Below are 25,257 nucleotides of genomic sequence, written 5' to 3' on the forward strand. Positions count from 1 at the left end.
TTGAAATACCTTATTGTGCATATTATGAACCTAAATCTTATCACAAAATGAATGCAGTAAAATATAATTTGTATTTTTTTACTCAAACTTGTTTTAGAAATGTGACATTATTGTTAATTATTATTTTTTAAGTCATTATTATTACTCAATTATTTTTAATATTTATTATCAGTATTAAAACTTTGTTTTTAATGTATTTGAGGAATTTCTCCACTTAAAACCATCGACAAGGTTACTAAAGGCGTTATTCTAAGGTGTAGCTTTTACATATTGTGGCTTTAAATCCTCTGTTTTTGTGTTTTCCAGCCATGGTGACGACATGATTGTAACGCCATTTGCACAGGTGAGCCCTTTTGATGCACTCTTTAATGCACATATGCATATATACTCATATGAAAAAAGAACAAATATTGTGCTTTTTGCCTTTCAGGTCCTTGCAAGCTTAAGAACCGTACGGAACAACTTTGGTGCATTAACTAACCTGCAGCAAGACAGAGCATCCAATAATAAGTATGTTTGCAAACAACACTATACTACTTTAATGCATGTCTGTATTTGCCCTCTGCTGTTTGTAAAGGGTAGTACAGCAACACTATCAGTAAAAAGTGTCCTACAGATGTGTTTTTTTCCCCACCATAGGAGATCACCCATGTGCAACCCACCCCCTATCACCAAGACCACCTTTACAGGTACAAACCACTACTGTACTTCATCACATCAGCTTCTTCTGTAGACTGTCTGACCTACTTTAGGAGTTCTTTTCTTCTTGTAGTTAGGACTTGTCCTTGAAGGGTGCTTTGCTTTGACGTAACATCTCTCCGCCATTACACATTTATGCCCGGGATGGAGACGCTATACTTACAGTGTGATCAATCGCCTGCTGCGTCTATATTTAGAGGGCCAATCATACTGGTTTCCAGCCATTAAGGGCACTGCCTGCCTAAAACCGGTGACAGCTGTGAGTCATGGGTAGGATTGTTTGAGAGTATTGATGAGTTGTAATGCGAAGGCTCGTTCCAAGGATACAGCAGTTTTGTCGCCATCATAAAAACCTTTAGTAACTGTACAGGCGGTACTTTAGGTCACATTTTAGCAATCTTAAGTGTTGTATAAAGAGGAGTTTGCCACTGTGTAATAAAGCTCGGTCAACTAGAATAAAGTAAATACCTTTTAAGATGCCTAATGGAGAGAGGACAGTATGATGTCTGCAGAGTGATCATAATAATATTATAACAATATTTTTGATCGTATCGCACTGCTTTTATTGCACTATGCTATGTTGCAGTAAGTCTACTTTCACATCATTCTCTTTTTTTTTTTGATAAAACGCCTTAAAACATGTTCACCTTTTATTTTATCCTCATTGTAGAAGTTGTCTTTTTCAGCATTATTGTACATTAGTCACTTTTGTGTCATAATAAAGTACCAATGATTGTCACACACACACTAGGTGTGGTGAAATGTGTCCTCTGCATTTGACCCATCCCCTTGTTCCACCCCCTGGGAGGTGAGGGGAGCAGTGGGCAGCAGCAGTGGCCGCGCCCGGGAATCATATTTGTGATTTAACCCCCAATACGAACCCTTGATGCTGAGTGCCAAGCAGAGAGGTAATGGGTCCCATTTTTTTAGTCTTTGGTATGACTAGGCCGGCATTTGAACTCACGACCTACCGATCTCAGGGAGGACACAATAATTAAAACATTTATGCCATAAGATTTATCAGCATTTATTTAAGTTTTGATTTTGTATAGTGTCAGTCTAATGTGAGATGTATTACATTTTTATATTTACATTTATGTTAGTTGTTTATTATTTTTGACTTAACGTACAAAAAATTAGCCATTTTTTAATGTATTATATAGTATTTTCACTTTATATATATCCATCCATCCATCCATTTTCTACCGCTTGTCCCTTTTGGGGTCGTGGGGGGTGCTGAAGCCTATCTCAGCAGCATTCGGGCGGAAGGCGGGGTACACCCTGGACAAGTCGCCACCGCATCACAGACCTTATATATATATATATATATATATATATATGAAATGGTATTTTTCTTATTTTTATTTTATATACTGTATATGGGTCTGTTTCTAAATACTTAACAGACAAATAAGCATAATGTTCTAAAAAATATATATATTTTTACCCTCAATGCATTTTTCTTATTTACATATTAATTTTTTTTAATTAATATTGCCAGTTTCCATCCATCCATTTTCTACCGCTTGTCCCTTAGCAACATTCACACTCACATTCACACACCAGGGCCAATTTAGTGTTGCCAATCAACCTATCTTAATAAGTTTAATTAAATTTAAAAAAAAGAAGGTATGTACAAAGTAGAAAGTAAGAATGGCGTGCCTATTTTATTATATTTTTTAATTTCATATAAACTGTATATGGCAGGGGTGGGCAAACTACGGCCCGCCGGCCACATCCGGCCCGCTATCCCTTTAATTCGGCCCGCCAAATATTAAAACTGAGAATTTGTTTAAAGAATTGCCACAACAAAACTCATACTAGACTTCGAGGCACCGGCAAAAAGGGTGATTAACAAGACTGGTCCCACTAAAAGAGATTGTAAGCGTTGACACTGTAATACCATTTTTATGTTTCTTTGATATGATATTGTTGAAAATAGGTGTATTATGATTAAAGTAGCCCATGTTTGAGCAGCTTTCTACTCGTTCCAACACATTTGATAACCAATGTGGCCCCTGAGCCAAAAAGTTTGCCCACCCCTGGTATATGGGGTTTGTTTTGAAAAACCGAAAAGGCAAAAGATTAGTATGATATGCCAATGTTTTATGTATATAGTATTTTAACCCTATATATATAGTTACTTAATATACACTACCGTTCAAAAGTTTGGGGTCACCCAAACAATTTTGTGGAATAGCCTTCATTTCTAAGAACAAGAATAGACTGTCGAGTTTCAGATGAAAGTTCTCCTTTTCTGGCCATTTTGAGCGTTTAATTGACCCCACAAATGTGATGCTCCAGAAACTCAATCTGCTCAAAGGAAGGTCAGTTTTGTAGCTTCTGTAATGAGCTAAACTGTTTTCAGATGTGTGAACATGATTGCACAAGGGTTTTCTAATCATCAATTAGCCTTCTGAGCCAATGAGCAAACACATTGTACCATTAGAACACTGGAGTGATAGTTGCTGGAAATGGGCCTCTATACACCTATGTAGATATTGCACCAAAAACCAAACATTTGCAGCTAGAATAGTCATTTACCACATTAGCAATGTATAGAGTGTATTTCTTTAAAGTTAAGACTAGTTTAAAGTTATCTTCATTGAAAAGTACAGTGCTTTTCCTTCAAAAATAAGGACATTTCAATGTGACCCCAAACTTTTGAACGGTAGTGTACATATTAATTTTTTTATTGATATGATTGGTTTCAAAAGTCTAAATACAACCCCAAAATGTAGTGCTGTAGTAGTAACTACAGTAAGTATGGCATGCCATTTTTTTCTTTTCATTTTCAATATACCGTATATGAACTCTGTTTCTGGAGACGTATAAAAGAATAATAATATAATAAGAATGAAATTATATAAATAATTATTTAATTAAACATTTTAAAGTCTAATTAAGTTAGAAAAAGCATGTAGTATATAGTGTAGCAAGTATAATGGCCCTTTTTTTATGTATACTCTAAAAGGGGTCCATCCACACCAATCTCAAGCATGCCTGTTCAAGGGAACAGAAACTTCCCCGAAGTCTTCCAAATAGGGTTGTACAGTATAGTAGTATAGTACCTCGATACTAATTAATAATATTCGGTACTAGCTAGCTAAACATGCTTCACTGCACACCGTAGCTCACCGGCGTCAAAATGTAAACAAACGCTATTGGTGGAGCTACACCTAACATCCACTGTAATGATACCAAGTACAGGAGCGTATCTAGTCGATACTACTATGATTACATTTATATTTTTTGGCATCACATCTTCTTTCATTTTTTTTAAATTCATATTATATTTATATATATGGTCCATGGAAAAGGGTGGAGTGCCATCTCCGGGTTGGGGAGGAAACCCTGCCCCAAATGGAGGAGTTTAAGTACCTTGGAGTCTTGTTCACGAGTGAGGGAAGAGTGGATCGTGAGATCGACAGGCGGATCGGTGCGGCGTCTTCAGTAATGCGGACGCTGTATCGATCCGTTGTGGTGAAGAAGGAGCTGAGCCGGAAGGCAAAGCTCTCAATTTACTGGTCGATCTACGTTCCTATCCTCACCTATGGTCATGAGCTTTGGGTTATGACCGAAAGGACAAGATCACGGGTACAAGCGACCGAAATGAGTTTCCTCCGCCGGGTGGCGGGGCTCTCCCTTAGAGATAGGGTGAGAAGCTCTGTCATCCGGGGGGAGCTCAAAGTAAAGCCGCTGCTCCTCCACATCGAGAGGAGCCAGATGAGGTGGTTCGGGCATCTGGTCATGAGGTGTTTAGGGCACGTCCGACCGGTAGGAGGCCACGGGGAAGACCCAGGACACGTTGGGTAGACTATGTCTCCGGGTTGGCCTGGGAATGCCTCGGGATCCTCCGGGAAGAGCTGGATGAAGTGGCTGGGGAGAGGAAAGTCTGGGCTTCCCTGCTTAGGCTGCTGCCCCCGCGACCCGACCTCGGATAAGCGGAGGAAGATGGATGGATGGATGGATGAATGGATGGATTATATTTATAAACTCAGAAAATATGTCCCTGGACACATGAGGACTTTGAATATGACCAATGTATGATACTGTAACTACTGGGTATCGGATTGATACCCAAATTTGTGGTATCATTCAAAACTAATGTAAAGTATCAAACAACAGAAGAATAAGTGATTATTATATTTTAACAGAAGTGTAGATAGAACATGTTAAAAGAGAAAGTAAGCAGATATCAACAGTAAACAGTATCATTCATGTTCTACCACTTGTCCTAAATATTAGAATGGAAAATGACACAATATGTTACTGCATATGTCAGCAGCTAAATTAGGAGCCTTTGTTTGCTTACTTACTACTAAAAGACAAGTTGTCTTGTATGTTCACTATTTTATTTAAGGACAAACTTGCAATAAGAAACATATGTTTAATGTACCCTAAGATTTTTTTGTTAAAATAAAGCCAATAATGCAATTTTTTGTGGTCCCCTTTATTTAGAAAATTACCGAAAAGTATCGATATCATTTTGGTATCGGGACAACACTAGTTCTAACAAAGTTGAAAGCATACAAATGTCCAACAAATCGTCCTATGAAAAAGACATAAAAAGTAAGATGGATTGATTAATCTTCCATTAGGGTGTCCCTCGACACCTTTGTCCGTCATCGTCTCTCGTCCTTCCTCGCAGTCCGACTTCCCCATGCGGCTGCTCCGCCGCACAGTTTGTATGCAACCACTCTGTCTGTGCAGCAGAGTGGCCTCTCGGAGCGGCCGGTGTCTGATGTCGCACTAAGCATGAGAAGAATGTCATTGACGTCAGTTCAGTCGCTGTCAGAGAGGGTAGCACCCCGGTCGCTGACACCCAACCAGGGAGGGGGAAAGAATAGGAGGCGGATGTTCAGGGTGGGAGAGGGAAGCGGGATTGTCAGAGAAACAGAAGAAGGGGGATTTTTCTGACGATAAAGTGACATAGGAGCTTTTAAATGATGACTGCTCCTCTTTCTCAATCCATTCGTGCCTGCAATGACACTGTTGCCCCCCTAACAATACATTGTGTCTCATACATGTGTACATACTGGGGCAATTTTGAGGTAAAGTAAAATCAATTCAAAAGATACTCCTTTTTTGTGTAAGTAAAAAAGTGTGATGATGAGCATATAATCAGAAAGGGAACTTATTTAAACATGGGAAAGACTCAGTTATGTACGCATGTTTTATTCATGTGAATAGTACCGTATTTTTCGGAGTATAACTCGCTCCGGAGTATAAGTCGCACCGGCCGAAAATGCATAATAAAGAAGGAAAAAAACATATATAAGTCGCACTGGAGTATAAGTCGCATTTTTGGGGGAAATGTATTTGATAAAACCCAACACCAAGAATAGACATTTGAAAGGCAATTTAAAATAAATAAAGAATAGTGAACAACAGGCTGAATAAGTGTACGTTATATGACGCATAAATAACCAACTGAGAACGTGCCTGGTATGTTAACGTAACATATTATGGTAAGAGTCATTCAAATAACTATAACATATAGAACATGCTATACGTTTACCAAACAATCTGTCATCGCTAAATCCCATGAAATCTTATACGTCTAGTCTCTTGCGTGAATGAGCTAAATAATATTATTTGATATTTTATGGTAATATGGTAATAATTTCACACATAAGTCGCTCCTGAGTATAAGTCGCACCAAACTATGAAAAAAACTGCGACTTATAGTCCGAAAAATACGGTATATAGCTGATATGCATGTAGCATAATGGCTAGCTTGCAAATAAGCTTGCTAATGAATGCCACATGTTTGCATGGCTCTCAGGCAACTTAAAAGGATAAGGACATTTTATTTTATTTTAGTTTCATTTCAGAGTATAGTGTATTTTTTTTTTTTTTTTACAGTATCACTCTTCAAACACCTTTCATGTTCCCTCTCCATTGCGAGACGAGACATATTTTTACTTTGTCATAGTTTGCTTTGTTTTGCATTTTCTGTAGGTTTTTCCACACTTATTAATTCCAGCAATACCTCAAACGTCCCGAGGTGACAGTATCGCTCTGCAAACACCTTCCTGTTTGTTCTCCATTGGAGGTCTTGTGTAGGTCGATTGTTTTACTTCATTATAGTTTTACGGATAAAAGAGCATAACATATTCAAATGTTTTTTTCGGGACAATTTCAAAAAAGCAGCTCAAAACAAAAAACAAAATACCAAGTATTGCATGCCAATTTAAAATATATTATTTAGCTAGCTTTAGTATAAACCAGGGGTAGGGAACCTGTGGCTCTTTTGATGACTGTATCTGGATCTCAGATAAATCTTAGCTGACATTGCTTAACGCGATAAGTAATGAGTAATTCCGCTGATAATCACAGTGTTAAAAATAACGTTAAAAATATAAAACATTCTCATGCATTCTAATCCATCCATCCATTTTTCTACCGCACCTGTTCAAGAAGTCGCATTAATGGTAAGAAGTATTTTATTTGTTATTGGTTAGTTTCAGAACAACAATGTTATTAAAAAGAATAAGAGACTTATTATACTCTAAAAATGTTGGTCTTACTTAAAAATGCACACGTTTAGTTGTATTCCGTGTTAAAAAATATTATATGGCTCCCACGGAAATACATTTAAAAATATTTGGCTTTCATGGCTCTCTCAGCCAAAAAGGTTCCCGACCCCTGGGTTATAGTTTTAAATTATTTGGAAGATGCATGCCACATGGCTGAAAAGGAGTAGAAAGAAGCCGAGCTTATTTAATCGTACCCTTCTTCCGATTTCAATTTCTTACACACTTGTTTGCTCACTTCCTGTGCGGGATTTGTAACAAATTAAATAAATGAATAATCGATAAAATCCTAATGAATAAATAGTGAATATATTGCTGCACTTGGAACGTCACATTTTTGTTCGACTTTTGTTTTTGCGTGTCTTTGTCTCTTTTACACGTGTGTGGCAGTTAATCATGTCAAGGCCGAGTCATACCAAAGACTATAAAAATGGGACCCATTACCTCCCTGCTTGGCACTCAGCATCAAGGGTTGGAATTGGGGGTTAAATCACCAAAATGATTCCCGAGCGCGGCCACCGTTGCTGCTCACTGCTCCACTCACCTCCCAGGGAGTTGAAACAAGGGGATGGGTCAAATGCAGAGGGTAATTTCACCACACCTAGTGTGTGTGTGACTATCAGTGGTACTTTTTTCCTGAAGGAATCAATAAAGTACTATCGATCTATCTACTTTAACTTTAACTTTAACAAGTTACTCACTAACATTGCCTGTGGAGTTTGACTCTGGAACAGACCAATTTGCTTTACAGTATTTTCTTTAGGGGGTAAAAATAGAACTTGACGTAATTTTTGTTTGTATTTGAAGGTGCCTCTCAATTCAAATTCGCCATTTTTCCCCCCCTTCTAAGTTTCATAATTGTTCCGTATTGTTTTCTAATAGGGATGTCCGATAATATCGGACTGCCGATAATATCGGCAGATAAATGCTTTAAAATGTAATATCGGAAATTATCGGTATCGGTTTCAAAATTATCGGTATCGGTTTCAAAAAGTACAATTTATGACTTTTTAAAACGCTGCTGTGTACACGGACGTAGGGAGAAGTACAGAGCGCCAACAAACCTTAAAGGCACTGCCTTTGCGGGCCGGCCCAATCACATAATATCTACGTCTTTACACACACACAAGTGAATGCAAAGCATACTTGATCAACAGCCATACAGGTCACACTGAGGGTAGCCGTATAAACAACTTTAACACTGTTACAAATATGCGCCACACAGTGAACCCACACGAAACAAGACTTACAAACACATTTCGGGAGAACATCCGCACCGTAACACAACAGAACAAATACCCAGAACCCCTTGCAGCACTAACTCTTCCGGGACGCTACAATATACACCCCCACTGCCCCCTACCACCATATATATACATATTTATATATATATATATATATATATATATATATACACATTTTTATATGTATATAAAAAAATAAATAAAATACAAATGACAATCATTCATTATGCTGGGTAAGAGATGGTATTTCCCACAGGTCAGCAATCTACTTAATTAAACGAAGATGTCATCATGTATTTTGTACTGAATTAGTCAAATAAAATAAAATAAAATAAATACACGTTACAGATGAATTCAAAGACCCCCCCCCCCCCAACCTCAACCCCGCTCACCTCAACCTCCTCATGCTCTCTCAGGGAGAGCATGTCCCAAATTCCAATATGGCAGTGCCATGTTGGCATTTTTTTCCATAACTTGAGTTGATTTATTTTGGAAAACCTTGTTACATTGTTTAATGCATCCAGCGGGGCATCACAACAAAATTAGGCATAATAATGTGTTAATTCCACCACTGTATATATATCGGTATTGGTTGATATCGGAATCGGTAATTAAGAGTTGGACAATATCGGAATATCGGATATCAGCAAAAAAGCCATTATCGGACATTTCTATTTTCTAATACATACATTAAAAGATGCTTTCATAAGCATCAATTTGGCAACATCAGTGGCTTCCAGTTTAAAGACAACCGCACCTAAACATGCTAATATCTCCGCCGCCATTTTAATTGTTTACCTCTCGCTCTGTGCATTATTAGTATGCGGGTCATACGTGCATGATGTGCACACACGCTCCACTATAGTAAGGAGATCCTCCTCCACTTCTAATCCAGTCCATGTGTTGTTACCCGCCCTTCCCCGTCTCCAGTGCGGTCCTCTCAGGCTTTAGGTACAGCACGTTTTGGCTACCAGGGACGCCGAAGCAACAGAAACCCACCCCCTCTATCCCTCCATCCGTACCCCCAGCAGCATACAGGAATTACCCTCATGGAGGTTGTATTTGCACACAGGAGATCAGACTGAAGCATCATGCATTGCTGTGTGTGAGTGTGTGTCAGCTGTGTGTGTGTTGGTCATGTCAGGATGCTTCGACATGCATCCGAAGCGGTTGTGAGCCCCCGGCCGGGTCTCGTGTGGCTCCATCCTCCCTCCTGGTGTGGCGGACAACATGGGCCCGCTAAGCAGACTGGTCCGGCTGCACGACTGGAATCACACGTTGTCTCGTATGAATGACATTGTAGAGGGACAGGAAGTTAGTGTGAGTGAGCTGCCTCTTTATGGCTAATCTTTATCTGCCGCTAACATCTGGACACCCTTGATTATCCCGGCTGACGTTTTGCCACCCATTCAATCCGATCAAAGGACGTAGGCAGGATTGGGTTTGGACCCCCGTTCCACCAAGGCCCTACTCCCAGGCCCCCCCACTCTAAAAGCCGGAGCGCCCGTCCAGTATGAAGAGTCGCCCATGTGTCTACTCGGGGTATCCCAGCTTAGCTGTGTGTGGGGTGGGAGACCCCAGGCCTGGGCCGTCCGCTAGGCCCCTGAAGCGGGCCCTTACTGACCCCTTGCCGTCCTGTCTCGCCCCCGCAGAGGAGGCCTACCAGAAACTGGCCACTGAGACCCTGGAGGAGCTGGACTGGTGCCTGGACCAGCTGGAGACGCTGCAGACCAGACACTCGGTCAGCGAGATGGCATCCAACAAGGTAAGAATAACCAAAACAGCAATTCATGTAGTGGCTGGGGGCATTTATTCAACTGCAGAGAGTGCCTGGCAAGGAGTTTATTAGAGGGTTAATGCATTTTTATAATATTACATATTTGCATCATTTTCAAGTCGATAGGACTATTTAATGGTATTTTAAAATTGATTTATTTATGCTAAATAGTCAAATGTTTTATGCTTAAAATAGTAAAATTACATGATAATAGTATGGAAAAAATAAGTCATAATGTACAAATAAATTATAATGAATATACATACTGTATAATGTATTAAATGTAATACAGTCTATGCTTAAAATAGTATAATAAAATATGCTAATAAGAAAAAACAAGTCATAATATTTGAAAATGATAATAATATAATAAATATACATGTATACCTCTATAAAATAAAATATGACAGATATTTAATTATACATCATACTATGAACACCTTCATTTATTTGTTAAAGTTAACCTGTTTAATCGTCTTTTGCTGAAAAAGAGGAATGTATTGGATTAAACTGTCGCAATTTGAAGAAATGTGCTACTATAAAAGCACAATTTAAATAAAGATGCCACCTTTGTTCATTTGTAAAGCATGTTTTAAAGAAGCTGTTAGCCATAAAATGACATAATATGCACATTGTGGGTAGGATTCATACCTACAAGTACGCCTACACCCCCATTGTTTGTTGCTTTAAAAAAATATCATTCATTTCAATGGTTTATTATTGGATGCATGTCCTTTTGTGCACTTTTGAGTGTAACTTAATATACAACATGGCTACCCAAGCAACTGTGTCACAACCACAGTACTATTACAAACGTATATTTATATTGTATAGATGGCTGCACTGTGGTAGTTAACAGTCTGTGAAAAGCTCAAATGACACGTATGACATGCCAGATTGTTTGTGCTCCAACTGTTTTGAAAGACCTGCTAGCAGTTAAGGCATATTTTTCATAATCATTAAACAAATTGTCTGTGATTTATGTCCAATAAGTTGCTAAGTCAAGTGTGGCCCCTGCAAAGATGTTTTGCTTGATGGCGGCGGCCATGTTTTTCCAACCAATCTTGCTTAGAATGTGCAGACAGAAGATGCCAAAAGTCAACAGCGCCATCATATGGTGTGTCTGGGAGGAAAATAAAGAGTATAAGCAACACAGTAGAAGTGCATGTTTTGATGAATGTACCTGCTTTTGTGTGCAGCGGTTCAGAGGTAGAAGATACATACATACATAAATACATACATACAGTCATGTGACATGTTATTTTAAATAATATAGTATAATAATAAGCATGCACAGATCCTCAGTTATGCTGACCGGTGTTTGTGTTGCTATATTGTATGTCACAAATGACATGTGTTGTGTTTGCTCATGCTGCTGCAGCGTTATTAGCACGTCTGTACCAGTTTTTCAGCGTTAGCATCATCATACAGGCAGGGAGCATGCTCAGTCACCTCCACAGTGTGTGTGTGTGTGTGTGTGTGTGTGTGTGTGTGTGTGTGTGTGTGTGTGTGTGTGTGTGTGTGTGTGTGTGTGTGTGTGTGTGTGTGCACACTCTGATTGTTCATCAGCTTTGGGTTGGGGTGATGTCACACCTTGTGATGTCACACAAAAGGGGAGGGTGGTGGTTATGTGACGGGGTGGCGGGGGTCTGCAAGGACCAGGAGACAAAGGCATGACACACTCGGCGCTGATGTCAACCATCATCACATACATGAGCTCATTTAAATGCGGGAAATGTTTTTTTGTTGTGTTTTTTGTTTTTTTTCCCCACCCAACCTCCACTGCTTTACTATATCTGGTTGTCATGGCAACAGCTCCAGACCAAATCAGCTTGCTATCTATCTCCCTCCAGCAACCCATCATATGTGATATATATTCATCTCGAACACACTCCTATATAAATGCACCCATATTTGTAATTCATCATAAACTGGAAAGTAATAATATATGATAATAAATTTGTATGGAAGCAGCTGTTTTGATGAGCGTTTTGATGTGTGGACGAAGTCACACACTCTCTGTTGAATCAATCAGTTAGAGTCCGGTGTTGATACAAGGTTCGGAAAATAATGTGAGGCACATCAGGATAACAACATTCCTAAAGTACACACGTCTTTTGTTTAGTACTCATCATTTTGTTTGGAAACTGGACAAAAATGTAACTATGATACATTTCAGTGATCAATTTAACCTGAAATGTTGTATCAATATTGGGCGTTGTTTACATGGCAGTTCAACCATCAGTTTATTAATCCCGCCAATCTATTATGTGCAATAGATTTGTACATTCAATAGACTAAAAGGTATAGTATGACAATAGTAGTTGTAATAAGTAGTATAGTACAGTAATAATAATATGTAGACTGCAGGGGTCCAAGAATGATCTTATTATACAGATAACCAAGCCTAGGTGTAGTTCTGTTAGGTACCAATCGTATATATGGAAACACTGGTATCTCTGCCTTTTATAGAATGTGTAGACACATTTTTAAAGTATATATATATATTTTTTAATTTATTAGATGCCTTTTTACTGAATATGCACAAGCACTGCTTTTAACAGTATGTGATGATGCCTTTCATACTGTATTTCGTTTGTTTTATGTATTGTATATGATTGTCTGTCTACTTGGACGTTGGAGTCTGCAATAAAGCTTGATTGAATACTAATAATAATAATATTCATAGATAAAAAATAATAAATTGCTCATAAAATAAAATACAAATTAAAAATAAAATATGAATAAAGATAAATATTTGAAGTTAAATTTGATTGGTGACACTTAATTTTTTGCATTATGTTACACAATTTAATAATTCAATATGGTGATACATTGACCAGTCACATATATAATAATTTAAGGGTTTTTTCACATGTTAATTGATTAATTTAACATTCATAAATTTATTTAAATAGCTTTATTATTATTGTTTTGTTTTTTTGTGCTACAAAAATAACATGCTGGAATGGCCGAATGGAAGACATTTCAAGAAAACACAACATTATGGGCGAAAATTTGTACCAATCGTATATATGGAAACACTGGTATCTCTGCCTTTTATAGAATGTGTAGACACATTTTTCAAGTATATATATATATATATATATTTTGAATTTATTAGATGCCTTTTTACTGAATATGCACAAGCACTGCTTTTAACAGTATGGGATAATGCCTTTCATACTATATTTTGTTTGTTTTATGTATTGTATGTGATTGTCTGTCTACTTAAGTTGGACGTTGGAGTCTGCAATAAAGCTTGAATGAATATTAATAATAATAATATGCATAGATAAAAATAATAAATTGCTCATAAAATAAAATCAAATAAAAAAAATTAAATATGAATAAAGATAAATATTTGAAGTTAAATTTGATTGGTGACACCTAATTTTTTGCATTATGTTACACAATTTAATAATTCAATATGGTGATACATTAACCAGTCACATATATAATAATTTAAGGTTTTTTTCACATGATAATTGATTAATTTAACATTTATAAATGTATTTAAATAGCTTTATTATTGTTGTTTAGTTTTTTTGTGCCACAAAAATAACATGCTGGAATGGCCGAATGGAAGAAATTTAAAAAAAACACAACATTATGGGCGAAAATTTGAACATGTAGCATTTGCACAACTCAGATAAAACACATATTACAGGAGTACCTCATCTTGTTCTGCGACGGAGCTCTTAACTGAAAACACTTGTATCTCAAATCAACATCTCCCATTGAAACAAATTGAAATCAATTGATACTTGCCCAAACACTTAATGTAAAACTTTATTTTAGATAAGAAATGTTGTATCAAATCAATACAATAGAATGTTTTACTAACAACTGCAGTAGTTTTATGAAGTAATGTAACAATAATGTATAGCATTTATCTAGGAGAGCAGACTGCTACGGTATCTCCTTCCAGCTACTTCTAATCAAACACACCATCAGCAGTTTTCCATATTTTAATGGACACATATCCACCATTTAAATATTATTTTAACCTTATTGGCTGATGTTGGACTTAATCTACTTCAGTATGGTACAGACTAGCAGTGATATGCTCGAATTGCTTCGTCAAGTCGCTCAAACATGTTTTTGATGAATTCTTTCTTTAATTCAATGAATATCATCCACATCCTTTCACACGCACTTTCTTCCTTCCCATGCGGTTGCAAAACTATATTATGTTGATCTTTGGCTGCAAGTAAAACCAGATGTTTTGGTCGGACTTAACGGTGTTTACTACTGCTTGTAACTCAAAATGTTGCTTGCAACTTAAAGCATAACCGTGAACCGAGAGACTCGACTCGACTTGAGAAGTTGAGTTACCACTGTATATTGTATTATATTATTATATGTAATACGATAATGCAAATCGTGTTTAAGTAAACTCCTTAAAAATACAGTTGTTCTGCTAATAATAGTGAAGTGAATTATATTTATATAGCGCTTTTCTCTAGTGAAACCCAATATCTAAGTTACATTTGTGGCGAAGTTGGTAGAGTGGCCGTGCCAGCAATCGGACGGTTGCTGGTTACTGGGGTTCAATCCCCACCTTCTACCATCCTAGTCACGTCCGTTGTGTCCTTGGGCAAGACACTTCACCCTTGCTCCTGATGGCTGCTGGTTAGCGCCTTGCATGGCAGCTCCCGCCATCAGTGTGTGAATGTGTGTGTGAATGGGTGAATGTGGAAATACTGTCAAAGCGCTTTGAGTACCTTGAAGGTAGAAAAGCGCTATACAAGTATAACCCATTTATCATTTAAACCAGTGTGGGTGGCACTGGGAGAAGGTGGGTAATGTGTCCTGCCCAAGGACACAACGGCAGTGACTAGGATGGCGGAAGCGGGGATCGAACCTGGAACCTTCAAGTTGCTGGCACGGCCACTCTACCAACCGAGCTATGCCGCAGCTAGTGCAATATTTTGCATGTAATCCTATAAAATGCTAAAACAAACTATTGTAACTTATTATCAACATGATTATAGTGGTATAATTAAAACCCAAAATGACTAAGTTGAATCAAATAAATAATTGTATTTAAGTGAAATGTGTAGCACAGACAGCGCCAGTTTTTAATTGGTAGGAAAAGGAACATGCGCTATTTATTGCAGTGTCTGCTTGAAAGAAGACTGAAAATTGTTGTTGCTATAAACACTAGTGCGGGGGTCAGCAACGTGCGGCTCTTTAGCGACGCCCTAGTGGCTCCCTGGAGCTTTTTCAAAAATGTATGAAAATGGGGAAAAAATATATATTTTGTTTTAATATGGTTTCTGTAGGAGGACAAACATGACACAAAAAAAGTGTTACAAATCCCACTGTTTATATTAAACATGCTTCACTGAGCGCCATTTTGTCCAACTCATTTCGGAAGTCTTTGAACGCAACGTAGTTTGTTTACATGTACTACTTTCCTTAATGCTGCCACAGAAAGACGTCTTTTATGCTACTCCTTCTTTGTCTCTATTTGTCTACCAAACGTTTTATGCTGTGCGTGAATGCACAGAGGTGAGCTTTGTCGATGTTATTGACTTGTGTGGAGTGCTAATCAGACATATTTGGTCACTGCATGACTGCAAGCTTATCGATGCTAAAATTCTATTTAGGCCAGCTGTATGTACATAATGCATCATTATGCCTCGTATTTTAGATACGTTTGAGGTCATTTTATTTGCAGTTTCCGTTTCCTTCAACTTTAACATACACGTCTTTACCTTTGGCCATTCTAAGCTAGTAATTTCCAGGAGTTATCTCACCCTCTGAAAAGCCTCTGTGTTAGTAATGTTTTCCAATGTTGTAAAAATGTGTGAAATAAATATTACATTTCAACATTTCTGTCAACAAAGATTTGCGTCAGCCTGCGACACATACGTCATATTTATAGTAGGTTATTCTAGCTAATATAGACACTTACATCATGTGTTGCCTTCATTACAAAACTTATGTAAGACTTTTAAAGTCATTTTGGTAGTAGGCTAATATAGACACTTACATCATGTGTTGCCTTCATTATAACAATTATATAAGACTTTTAAAGTCATTTTGGTAGTAGGCTAATATAGACACTTACATCACGTGTTGCCTTCATTATAACAATTATGTAAGACTTTTAAAGTCATTTTGATAGTAGGCTACTACAGACACTTACATCACGTGTTGCCTTCATTATAACAATTATATAAGACTTTTAAAGTCATTTTGATAGTAGGCTAATATAGCTAATATAGACACTTATATCATGTGTTGCCTTCATTATAACACTTATATAGGACTTTTAAAGTCATTTTGATAGTAGGCTAATATAGACACTTAAATCATGTGTTGCCTTCATTATAACACTTATATAAGACTTTTAAAGTAATTTTGATAGTAGGCTAATATAGACACTTACATCATGTGTTGCTTTCATTATAACACTTATATAGGACTTGTAAAGTAATTTTGATAGTAGGCTAATATAGACATTTACATCATGTGTTGCCTTCATTATAACAATTATATAAGACTTTTAAAGTCATTTTGATAGTAGGCTAATATAGCTAATATAGACACTTACATCACGTGTTGCCTTCATTATAACACTTATATAGGACTTTTAAAGTCATTTTGATAGTAGGCTGATATAGACACTTACATCATGTGTTGCTTTCATTATAACAGTTATATAGGACTTTTAAAGTCATTTTGATAGTAGGCTAATATAGACACTTAAATCATGTGTTGCCTTCATTATAACACTTATATGAGACTTTTAAAGTCATTTTGATAGTAGGCTAATATAGACACTTTACATCATGTGTTGCTTTCATTATAACACTTATATAGGACTTGTAAAGTAATTTTGATAGTAGGCTAATATAGACATTTACATCATGTGTTGCCTTCATTATAACAATTATATAGGACTTTTAAAGTCATTTTGATAGTAGGCTAATATAGACACTTAAATCATGTGTTTCCTTCATTATAACACTTATATAAGACTTTTAAAGTCATTTTGATAGTAGGCTAATATAGACACATCATGTGTTGCTTTCATTATAACACTTATAAAGGACTTGTAAAGTAATTTTGATAGTAGGCTAATATAGACATTTACATCATGTGTTGCCTTCATTATAACAATTATATAAGACTTTTAAAGTCATTTTAATAGTAGGCTAATATAGCTAATATAGACACTTACATCACGTGTTGCCTTCATTATAACACTTATATAGGACTTTTAAAGTCATTTTGATAGTAGGCTAATATAGACACTTACATCATGTGTTGCCTTCATTATAACACTTATATAGGACTTTTAAAGTCATTTTGATAGTAGGCTAATATAGCTAATATAGACACTTACATCATGTGTTGCCTTCATTATAACAATTATATAAGACTTTTAAAGTCATTTTGATAGTAGGCTAATATAGCTAATATAGACACTTACATCACGTGTTGCCTTCATTATAACACTTATATAGGACTTTTAAAGTAATTTTGATAGTAGGCTAATATAGACACTTACATCATGTGTTGCCTTCATTATAACAATTATATAAGACTTTTAAAGTCATTTTGATAGTAGGCTAATATATCTAATATAGACACTTACATAATGTGTTGTCTTCATTATAACACTTATATAGGACTTTTAAAGTCATTTTGATAGTAGGCTAATATAGACTCTTAAATCATGTTTTGCCTTCATTATAACACTTATATAAGACTTTTAAAGTCATTTTGATAGTAGGCTAATATAGACACTTACATCATGTGTTGCTTTCATTATAACACTTATATAGGACTTGTAAAGTAATTTTGATAGTAGGCTAATATAGACACTTACATCATGTGTTGCCTTCATTATAACAATTATATAAGACTTTTAAAGTCATTTTGATGGTAGGCTAATATAGACACTTAAATCATGTGTTGCCTTCATTCTAACACTTATATAAGACTTTTAAAGTAATTTTGATAGTAGGCCAATATAGACACTTACATCATGTGTTGCTTTCATTAGAACACTTATATAGGACTTTTAAAGTAATTTTGATAGTAGGCTAATATCAGTAATATAGACACTTACATCATATGTTACCTTCATTATAACACTTGTATAAGACTTTACATTTTTTGCGCCTCTAGACAGATTGTCGTATGCGATTTTTGGTCCAGTATGGCTCTTTCAACATTTTGGGTTGCCACCCCTGCACTAGTGACTATCAGATGTGCATTTGATGCTCATACATGGACACCATCCCATATGTTGTTTGGTGGGGGGGAAAAAAGACAACAACAACAAAAACACTCTCTGCAAGTGTCATTCACTGGGGAGTTGCTATTTTTGGTCATTGTGCCAAAGAACAAATTGCACTAGGGACGGCTACGCTTGGTGTGACACTTTCCAATTTTTACCCAATAGTTTGTGTTCACACCTTCTGTCAGAGCCATCCATACGTGTGTTGATTGCATAACAAGGAGGAGAACTGTATGTTTGTGTGCGTGTGCGTGTGTGTGTGTGTTCGTATTAGCGGTGGGTCGGATCACAGCAAGCCAACCGCCTCATCAGCTTCATCCTAGCTGTAAATGACCAACATTGGTTTCTGTTGATGTGGTGTGAAGTAAACGGAGACAGTCCATTTCACCACCACAAAGTCTATTTATGGCAGCATTTTCACAAACCTGGCAATACTTTTGGTGCAGGGACACCTCTCAGAAGATTCCCAGATACGTTTTGAGGTAGTCCAGAATAATCACTGGGGTATATTTATGTGAAGTAGGCTAATGGGTCTGTGTGTCACGGCTGTATCTCTTCAGGTCAACAGTGTGTGTGTATGTGTATGTGTGTGTTTGTGTGTGACTGAAAGAAAAGCTCTGACTCCTTTGTTTTGTTGAAGTCGTTTGCCGCCACAAGCTGGTTTGTATGTATAAATTGCTAGGCCCCAGACATAAGACATATTTTTCCAAGTCCGGAAACAAATACAGTCTTAATATACCATTAATAGTATTTTGTAACAAATATTAGCATTTTCATGGCAAAAGTTATTTCATAAATGTAAACATTTTTTACCTGAAAAAGCTTTCATTGGAGTCAACTATGGTGTTTTTTTTGGTTGTTTGTTTTTGCAAAATACTGTTTTAACACAAATATAAGACGACCCATGTTTTCAAGACCCGCTTTTGGAAAAAAGTACCGTACTTTCCACCAAATTTTCGAAGAAAAAAATATTTTTTCATATATTAGCTGCACCCGAATATTAGCTGCAGATATATACCGGTTTCAAAGATTGTTTTAAAATAGGGATGTCCGATAATATCGGGCTGCCGATAATATCGGGCTGCCGATATTATCGGCCGATAAATGCTTTAAAATGTAATATCGGAAATTATCGATATCGGTTTCAAAAAGTAAAATTTATGACTTTTTAAAACGAGTATATCGATATATCGCCCAGCCCTATATACAGTATATAGTAAATACTGATCCGTCCATCCATTTTCTACCGCTTGTCCCTTTTGGGGTCGCGGGGGGTCGCTGGAGCCTATCTCAGCTGCACTCGGGCGGAAGGCGGGGTACACCCTGGACAAGTCGCCACCTCATCGCAGTAATAAATACTGATATATTATATTATTATATTATATTATATTTGTATATAATATATACAATATATATACTTCATACTTCTTAGGAGTAGGTTGTAAAATGCAATGCTTGTTTTTTTTTTCATGTATTTTACAATTTTGCATCATGCCATGTCAGGCGTCTGTTAAAGCAGTAGAACATAAAGAACATCTTCCAGGAGCGGCGTGTGCGTTTTAATTCTATTTTACATCATAAAGTGGTGTGTGTGCGTGTACAGTATGTCCTTGGCAAATCACTTCAATAAGCATTGACTCTCAGCACTGCAAAGTGCCGATGCTCATTTATTTAACGCCATTGTTACCTACTTTTTTTTCCCCTCCACGGTGACATCACCTCGTCAGGGAAGCGACTCCAAGCGTCACCACGCTGCACGCCGTGTGCATACTGTATGTAAAATGTGCAGTCACACATACGTAAACACACATCCAAATTCCCCGGGATGGCGGCGTAACATTTTCCTTCGCATGAGCCAATCGCACAGCAGGTGACCTCAAGTCTGCGGCCCTCCGAACCAATCAGTGGCCTTGCACGTCTGCGTCGTGATTGGCTGTAGCCTTGTGAGCGAGGAGGGTCGGGAGGGAGGTTGGTGGTCTTGTGTCATTCACAGCGAGCCAAGCAAGCGGTGAGAAAGGACAGATGACAGCCCAAAATATTTGGCTTCTTCTGGTCTTGACTTGTCCCTCCACCCCTCCCCCCAGCATCTCTCGCAAGGATGCGCACACGTCACGGCGCTCCGCAGCGTGCACGCTCGCCATATGTTCCTCATCGGCTCTTTACACCTTCCTTTCTTTTTGCACTTTCAGTGGAACGCTCGCAGGGATGTGAGCACCTTGTGGACGCTCTTTGAGCTTTTAATCTTTTCAACTGGACCTTTCTTTTCCCTGTGGATTTATTTACTTTTAATATCCAAAATGCCTGAAGCAAATTATTTGTTCACCGTGTCCTGGGGATACATTAGGGTAAGGTATTATTTTTGTCAGGCAGTATTTTAATGCAATTAAATTATTATATTGTGTATCTCTTAATTTATTATTAGTAGTATTATTTATAATAATATTTCATTGTTTTAATAAAAAATTATAATCAAGTCAGTTTATTTATTAATTTATAGCTTCATTTTGACCAAAGTCATTGTGAATTGATAGGCTAAAAGATTAGTTAGAAAATACATATGTAAAACTAAAATAAGGAAATATAAAAAAATTAAAATTAAAATATTTTTCAAATAATACTTCATCTTGGCCAAAGTCCTTGTGAATTGAAAAGAGAAAATAATAGATAGCCGATACATGTAAAAACATTTATACATATTTTTTTTTTTTTAAATAATACTTCATCTTGACCAAAGTCCTTGTGAATTGAAAGGACAAAATAATAGCCAATACATGTGAAAAATAAATGAATACATAAATACATTTTTTAAAACTAAGTAAAGGGGTAGGGCACTTATTTTTAAAATAAAAAATATCTCAAGTATAATGCAGGATTTTTTCTATAATTTGCTGACTATCAGAGAGGAAACCAACAATTACATTTTTATTCATATTTTAAAAAAAAGGGAATTTTTTTTTTTTTTTAAGGTTTTTGGTTTTGGGACTAAAATAGAAAAACTCATACAATTAGAAGATACATGTTTTTCGCTGGACAAAAAACATATTATTAATTATATGTACTTTATAATGACAAAAAACACCTACAATAATGCTGTATAATATGCATAATATATTTGTATATAATGTGTAACACAAGAATCACAATAATAAACACATTAAATTTATACTTAAGTCAATGTTGGAAAAATAAATGTATGTTATATATTGTGTTGTGCTTTTTTATGAAATCAACAAGGAAATTATAGGTTTTATAACTATAAATGTACATTTCTTATTTCAAACACATGATATCCTCTGTTTTAACTTACAGTGGGAGTTTTATTTTAACAAAGTCTTCTTTCGTGGTACAAAAACCGTGAAGGAGGAGACGATTTTGGGTTATCGGTACTCTGGGGAGATCCTTGTGCGTCATTCTGCTTTGAAAGAGAGAACGCTCCATATTCATCCTCATTGATTTCAGTCGTTTGTATTAATCGAAAGGTTTGACGACCGTCCGGCAAAAGTGCTCTGCACGTGATCCTTTTGTGTCCATTAAAATTTTTTTTTTTTAAAAGCAAGCGGGTGGTGTTATTCAATGAGACGTCAATACGCCATAGTGCAGTAAGCACTCTTGCGACGTTGTAATGGTCTCTTAGAAACGGTCAATAGTGAGTCATGGGCTTCATCGGTATGCATACATAATACATTTACACTAAGGCTGTGTTTGTTGCATAATTTTGTTGTGGCACCACTTTTGGGAGCAGTGCCTTGATTTCAAGCACCAGCCTCCAGCTATCATCCATCAATCACTTTGCTCCACAAATCAAAAAGCCGCCGCTAAGTACGACACTCTGGCGTTCAAATTAGGCCAGGTGGCGAAGGAGTGGAAAACTCGGGGTGACTGTGAAAATGATGGGACCCAGCTGACAACAGATTAGATCAGGCCTGGGCAATTATTTTGACTCGGGGGCCACATTTAGAGAAAAAAATGTGTCTGGGGGCCGGTATATCTATTTTTAGGAACACTCATGCAAAACCTCACAATAATGTCTGATTGAATGCTAAAAACGTTATGACAGACCGCCTTAAAAAACTTAATGGAATTTAAAAAAATTCTATGAAGGATAAAACACTGAATATTGACAAAATATGAATGTCACATCCCCTTTCGATCGACATATTTTACAATCAAGGGAAACGCAACAAAAATGCAACAAACAGTGAAATATGAACGCGAAGGGTACAAAATAAACCCACCTACAATCAGATATATCTGATATATCACTAAGCTTTAGAACTTTGTTGTGAAAATCTCCTTCCGCATCTGTGGAAACGTTTCCCGCCCACACTGCTTGGTGCCTCGTCTGAGCTGCTGTGACGTAGATTACCATAGTAACTAATTAGATGACCATAGTAACTAATTAGATTACCATAGTAACTAATTAGATTACAATAGTAACTGGTATATCATCCATAAGCGCAGATTCCAACCATTGAAATACTTTGTATAGTTCAAGACTTGCGGCCATTAGAAAACATCACTGCACATCATAATGGCAGCTACTTTCCATCTTAAAGATCTAAAAAAATTATTTGAGAATGTCCGGCTGGGTCAGATTGAAAAGCTTAACGGGCCGCGTGTGGCCCCCGGGCCTTAATTTGCCCAGGTCTGGATTAGATACACCCGCGTTAGATCTAATTCTAGACCTTGTATCCCAGAAATCTGCTTGGTGTTCGACTACATCATCATGAAAAACAGTATTTTACTTTTTACAATAATACACACACTATATACTGTTTAGTAGTGATGGGAAATGGATATGGCACACTCACTGGCTGTACAGACACTGATACAATGTTGGTGTTTTATAATGGCGCCATCTGTTGGATTAAATAGGTCCCTTTTTTTTCTTTTCTTTATTTTTTTTTCATATTTTGGAAAAAACTATGTAGATTTTACGTTAAAACAAAAAACAAAACTGCCAGTTCAGTTGCCATATTGTATTTTTCACTGCTGTTGTCACAGCGTATTACTGTAAATAGTAAAATTCTGGCAACTAAGATGCCAGTTTGTTACAGTAAAATCTGTGCTTCTTGTTTTTAAAGTGTATGGTTTTAGTGCTAAGAAAGAGCAGATTTGCATTGTGAATACTTTATGTGTTGGTGTTTCATAATGGCGCCATCTGCTGGATTAAATAGGTCCCTTTTTTTTTCTTTTTCTTTTTTTTTTTTACATATATTGTAAAAAACTATGTAGATTTAATGTTAAAACAAAAAACTAAACTGCCAGCTCAGTTGCCATAATTGTATTTTTTACTGCTGTTTTCTCAGCGTATTACTGTAAATAGAAAAATAGTAACACTGTTTTTTTCCGGTAAAATTCTGGAAACTAAGATGCCAGTTTTTACAGTAAAATCTGTGCTTCTTGTTCTTACAGTGTATGGTTTTAGTGCTAAGAAAGTCAAGTCAAGTCAACTTTACTTATATAGCACGTTTTCAACAACTTTTCAATTGAACCAAAGTGCTTTACAGGTTAAAAAAGCATAGAGCAAAAAAAACAAAACAACTAAGCAAAACAAAAAACAAACAAAGAACATAAACAATGAATGTGCTAAACAAGATAGTGCAACTGCAATACGGTAAAAGGGGCCGAATAAAAAGTAAAAAATATTTGCAGAATAAAAATAATAATAATAAAAGTGCGACAAATTGAAAAATACAACTAAAGTGAAGGGGGGGGGGAGGACAAGAAATGGTGGCCTAGTGGGCGGACTCAGCTCGGGTCAAAGGCCAGCGAGAAGAGGTAGGTCTTAAGGAGGGTTTTGAAGACCCCCAGGCTCTGGGCTGACCTGATGTGGAGGGGAAGGCTGTTCCAGAGCTTAGAAAGAGCAGAGTTGCATTGTAAATACCTAATGTGTTGGTGTTTCATAATGGCTCCATCTGCTGAATTAAATAAATCATTTTTTTATTTATTTTTTTACATATATTGTAAAAAAAAACGATGTAGATTTTACGGTAAAACAAAAAAAACTGCCAGCTCAGTTGCCAGAATTGTATTTTTTACAGCTGTTTTCACAGCATATTACTATAAATAGAAAAATAGTACCACTGTTTTTTTCGGGTAAAATTCTGGCAACTAAGATGCTAGTTTGTTACAGTAAAATCTGTGGTTCTTGTTCTTACAGTGTATGGTTTTAGTGCTAAGAAAGAGCAGAGTTGCATTGTAAATACCTAATGTGTTGGTGTTTCATAATGGCTCCATCTGCTGGGTTAAATAGGTCTTTTTTATTTTTTACATATATTGTAAAAAAAAACCTACGTAGATTTTACGGTAAAACAAAAAAAAACTGCCAGCTCAGTTGCCAGAGTTGTATTTTTTACAGCTGTTTTTACAGCATATTACTATAAATAGAAAAATAGTACCACTGTTTTTTTCGGTAAAATTCTGGCAACTAAGCTCCCAGTTTTTTACAATAAAATCTGTGGTTCTTGTTTTTACAGTGTATGGTTTTAGTGCTAAGAAAAAGCAGAGTTGCGTTGTAAATACCTAATGTGTTGGTGTTTCATAATGGCGCCATCTGCTGGATTAAATAGGTTTTTTTTACATATACAGTACAGGCCAAAAGTTTTGACACACCTTCTCATTTCAATGCGTTTTCTTTATTTTCATGACTATTGTAGATTGTCACTGAAGGCATCAAAACTATAACACCTGTGAAGTGAAAACCATTTCAGGTGACTACCTGTTGAAGCTCATCGA

General features: G+C 36.6%; 1 protein-coding gene across 6 annotated transcripts in view; it reads left to right on the forward strand.

Annotated features, from left to right (window-relative positions):
* pde4d (phosphodiesterase 4D, cAMP-specific) overlaps positions 1 to 25,257 on the forward strand; it is a 422,736-nt gene that overhangs the window by 379,377 nt on the left and 18,102 nt on the right. For all 6 annotated transcript variants that reach the window (XM_062025749.1, XM_062025750.1, XM_062025751.1 and 3 more), the window contains exons 3-6: positions 307 to 343; positions 431 to 510; positions 640 to 689; positions 10,135 to 10,247. In XM_062025749.1, the coding sequence (XP_061881733.1) occupies positions 307 to 343; positions 431 to 510; positions 640 to 689; positions 10,135 to 10,247 (280 nt within the window). The remainder of the gene's footprint in view (positions 1 to 306; positions 344 to 430; positions 511 to 639; positions 690 to 10,134; positions 10,248 to 25,257) is intronic.

The sequence above is a fragment of the Entelurus aequoreus genome, linkage group LG17, assembly GCF_033978785.1.
Source record: "Entelurus aequoreus isolate RoL-2023_Sb linkage group LG17, RoL_Eaeq_v1.1, whole genome shotgun sequence".
Lineage (NCBI taxonomy): Eukaryota > Metazoa > Chordata > Actinopteri > Syngnathiformes > Syngnathidae > Entelurus > Entelurus aequoreus.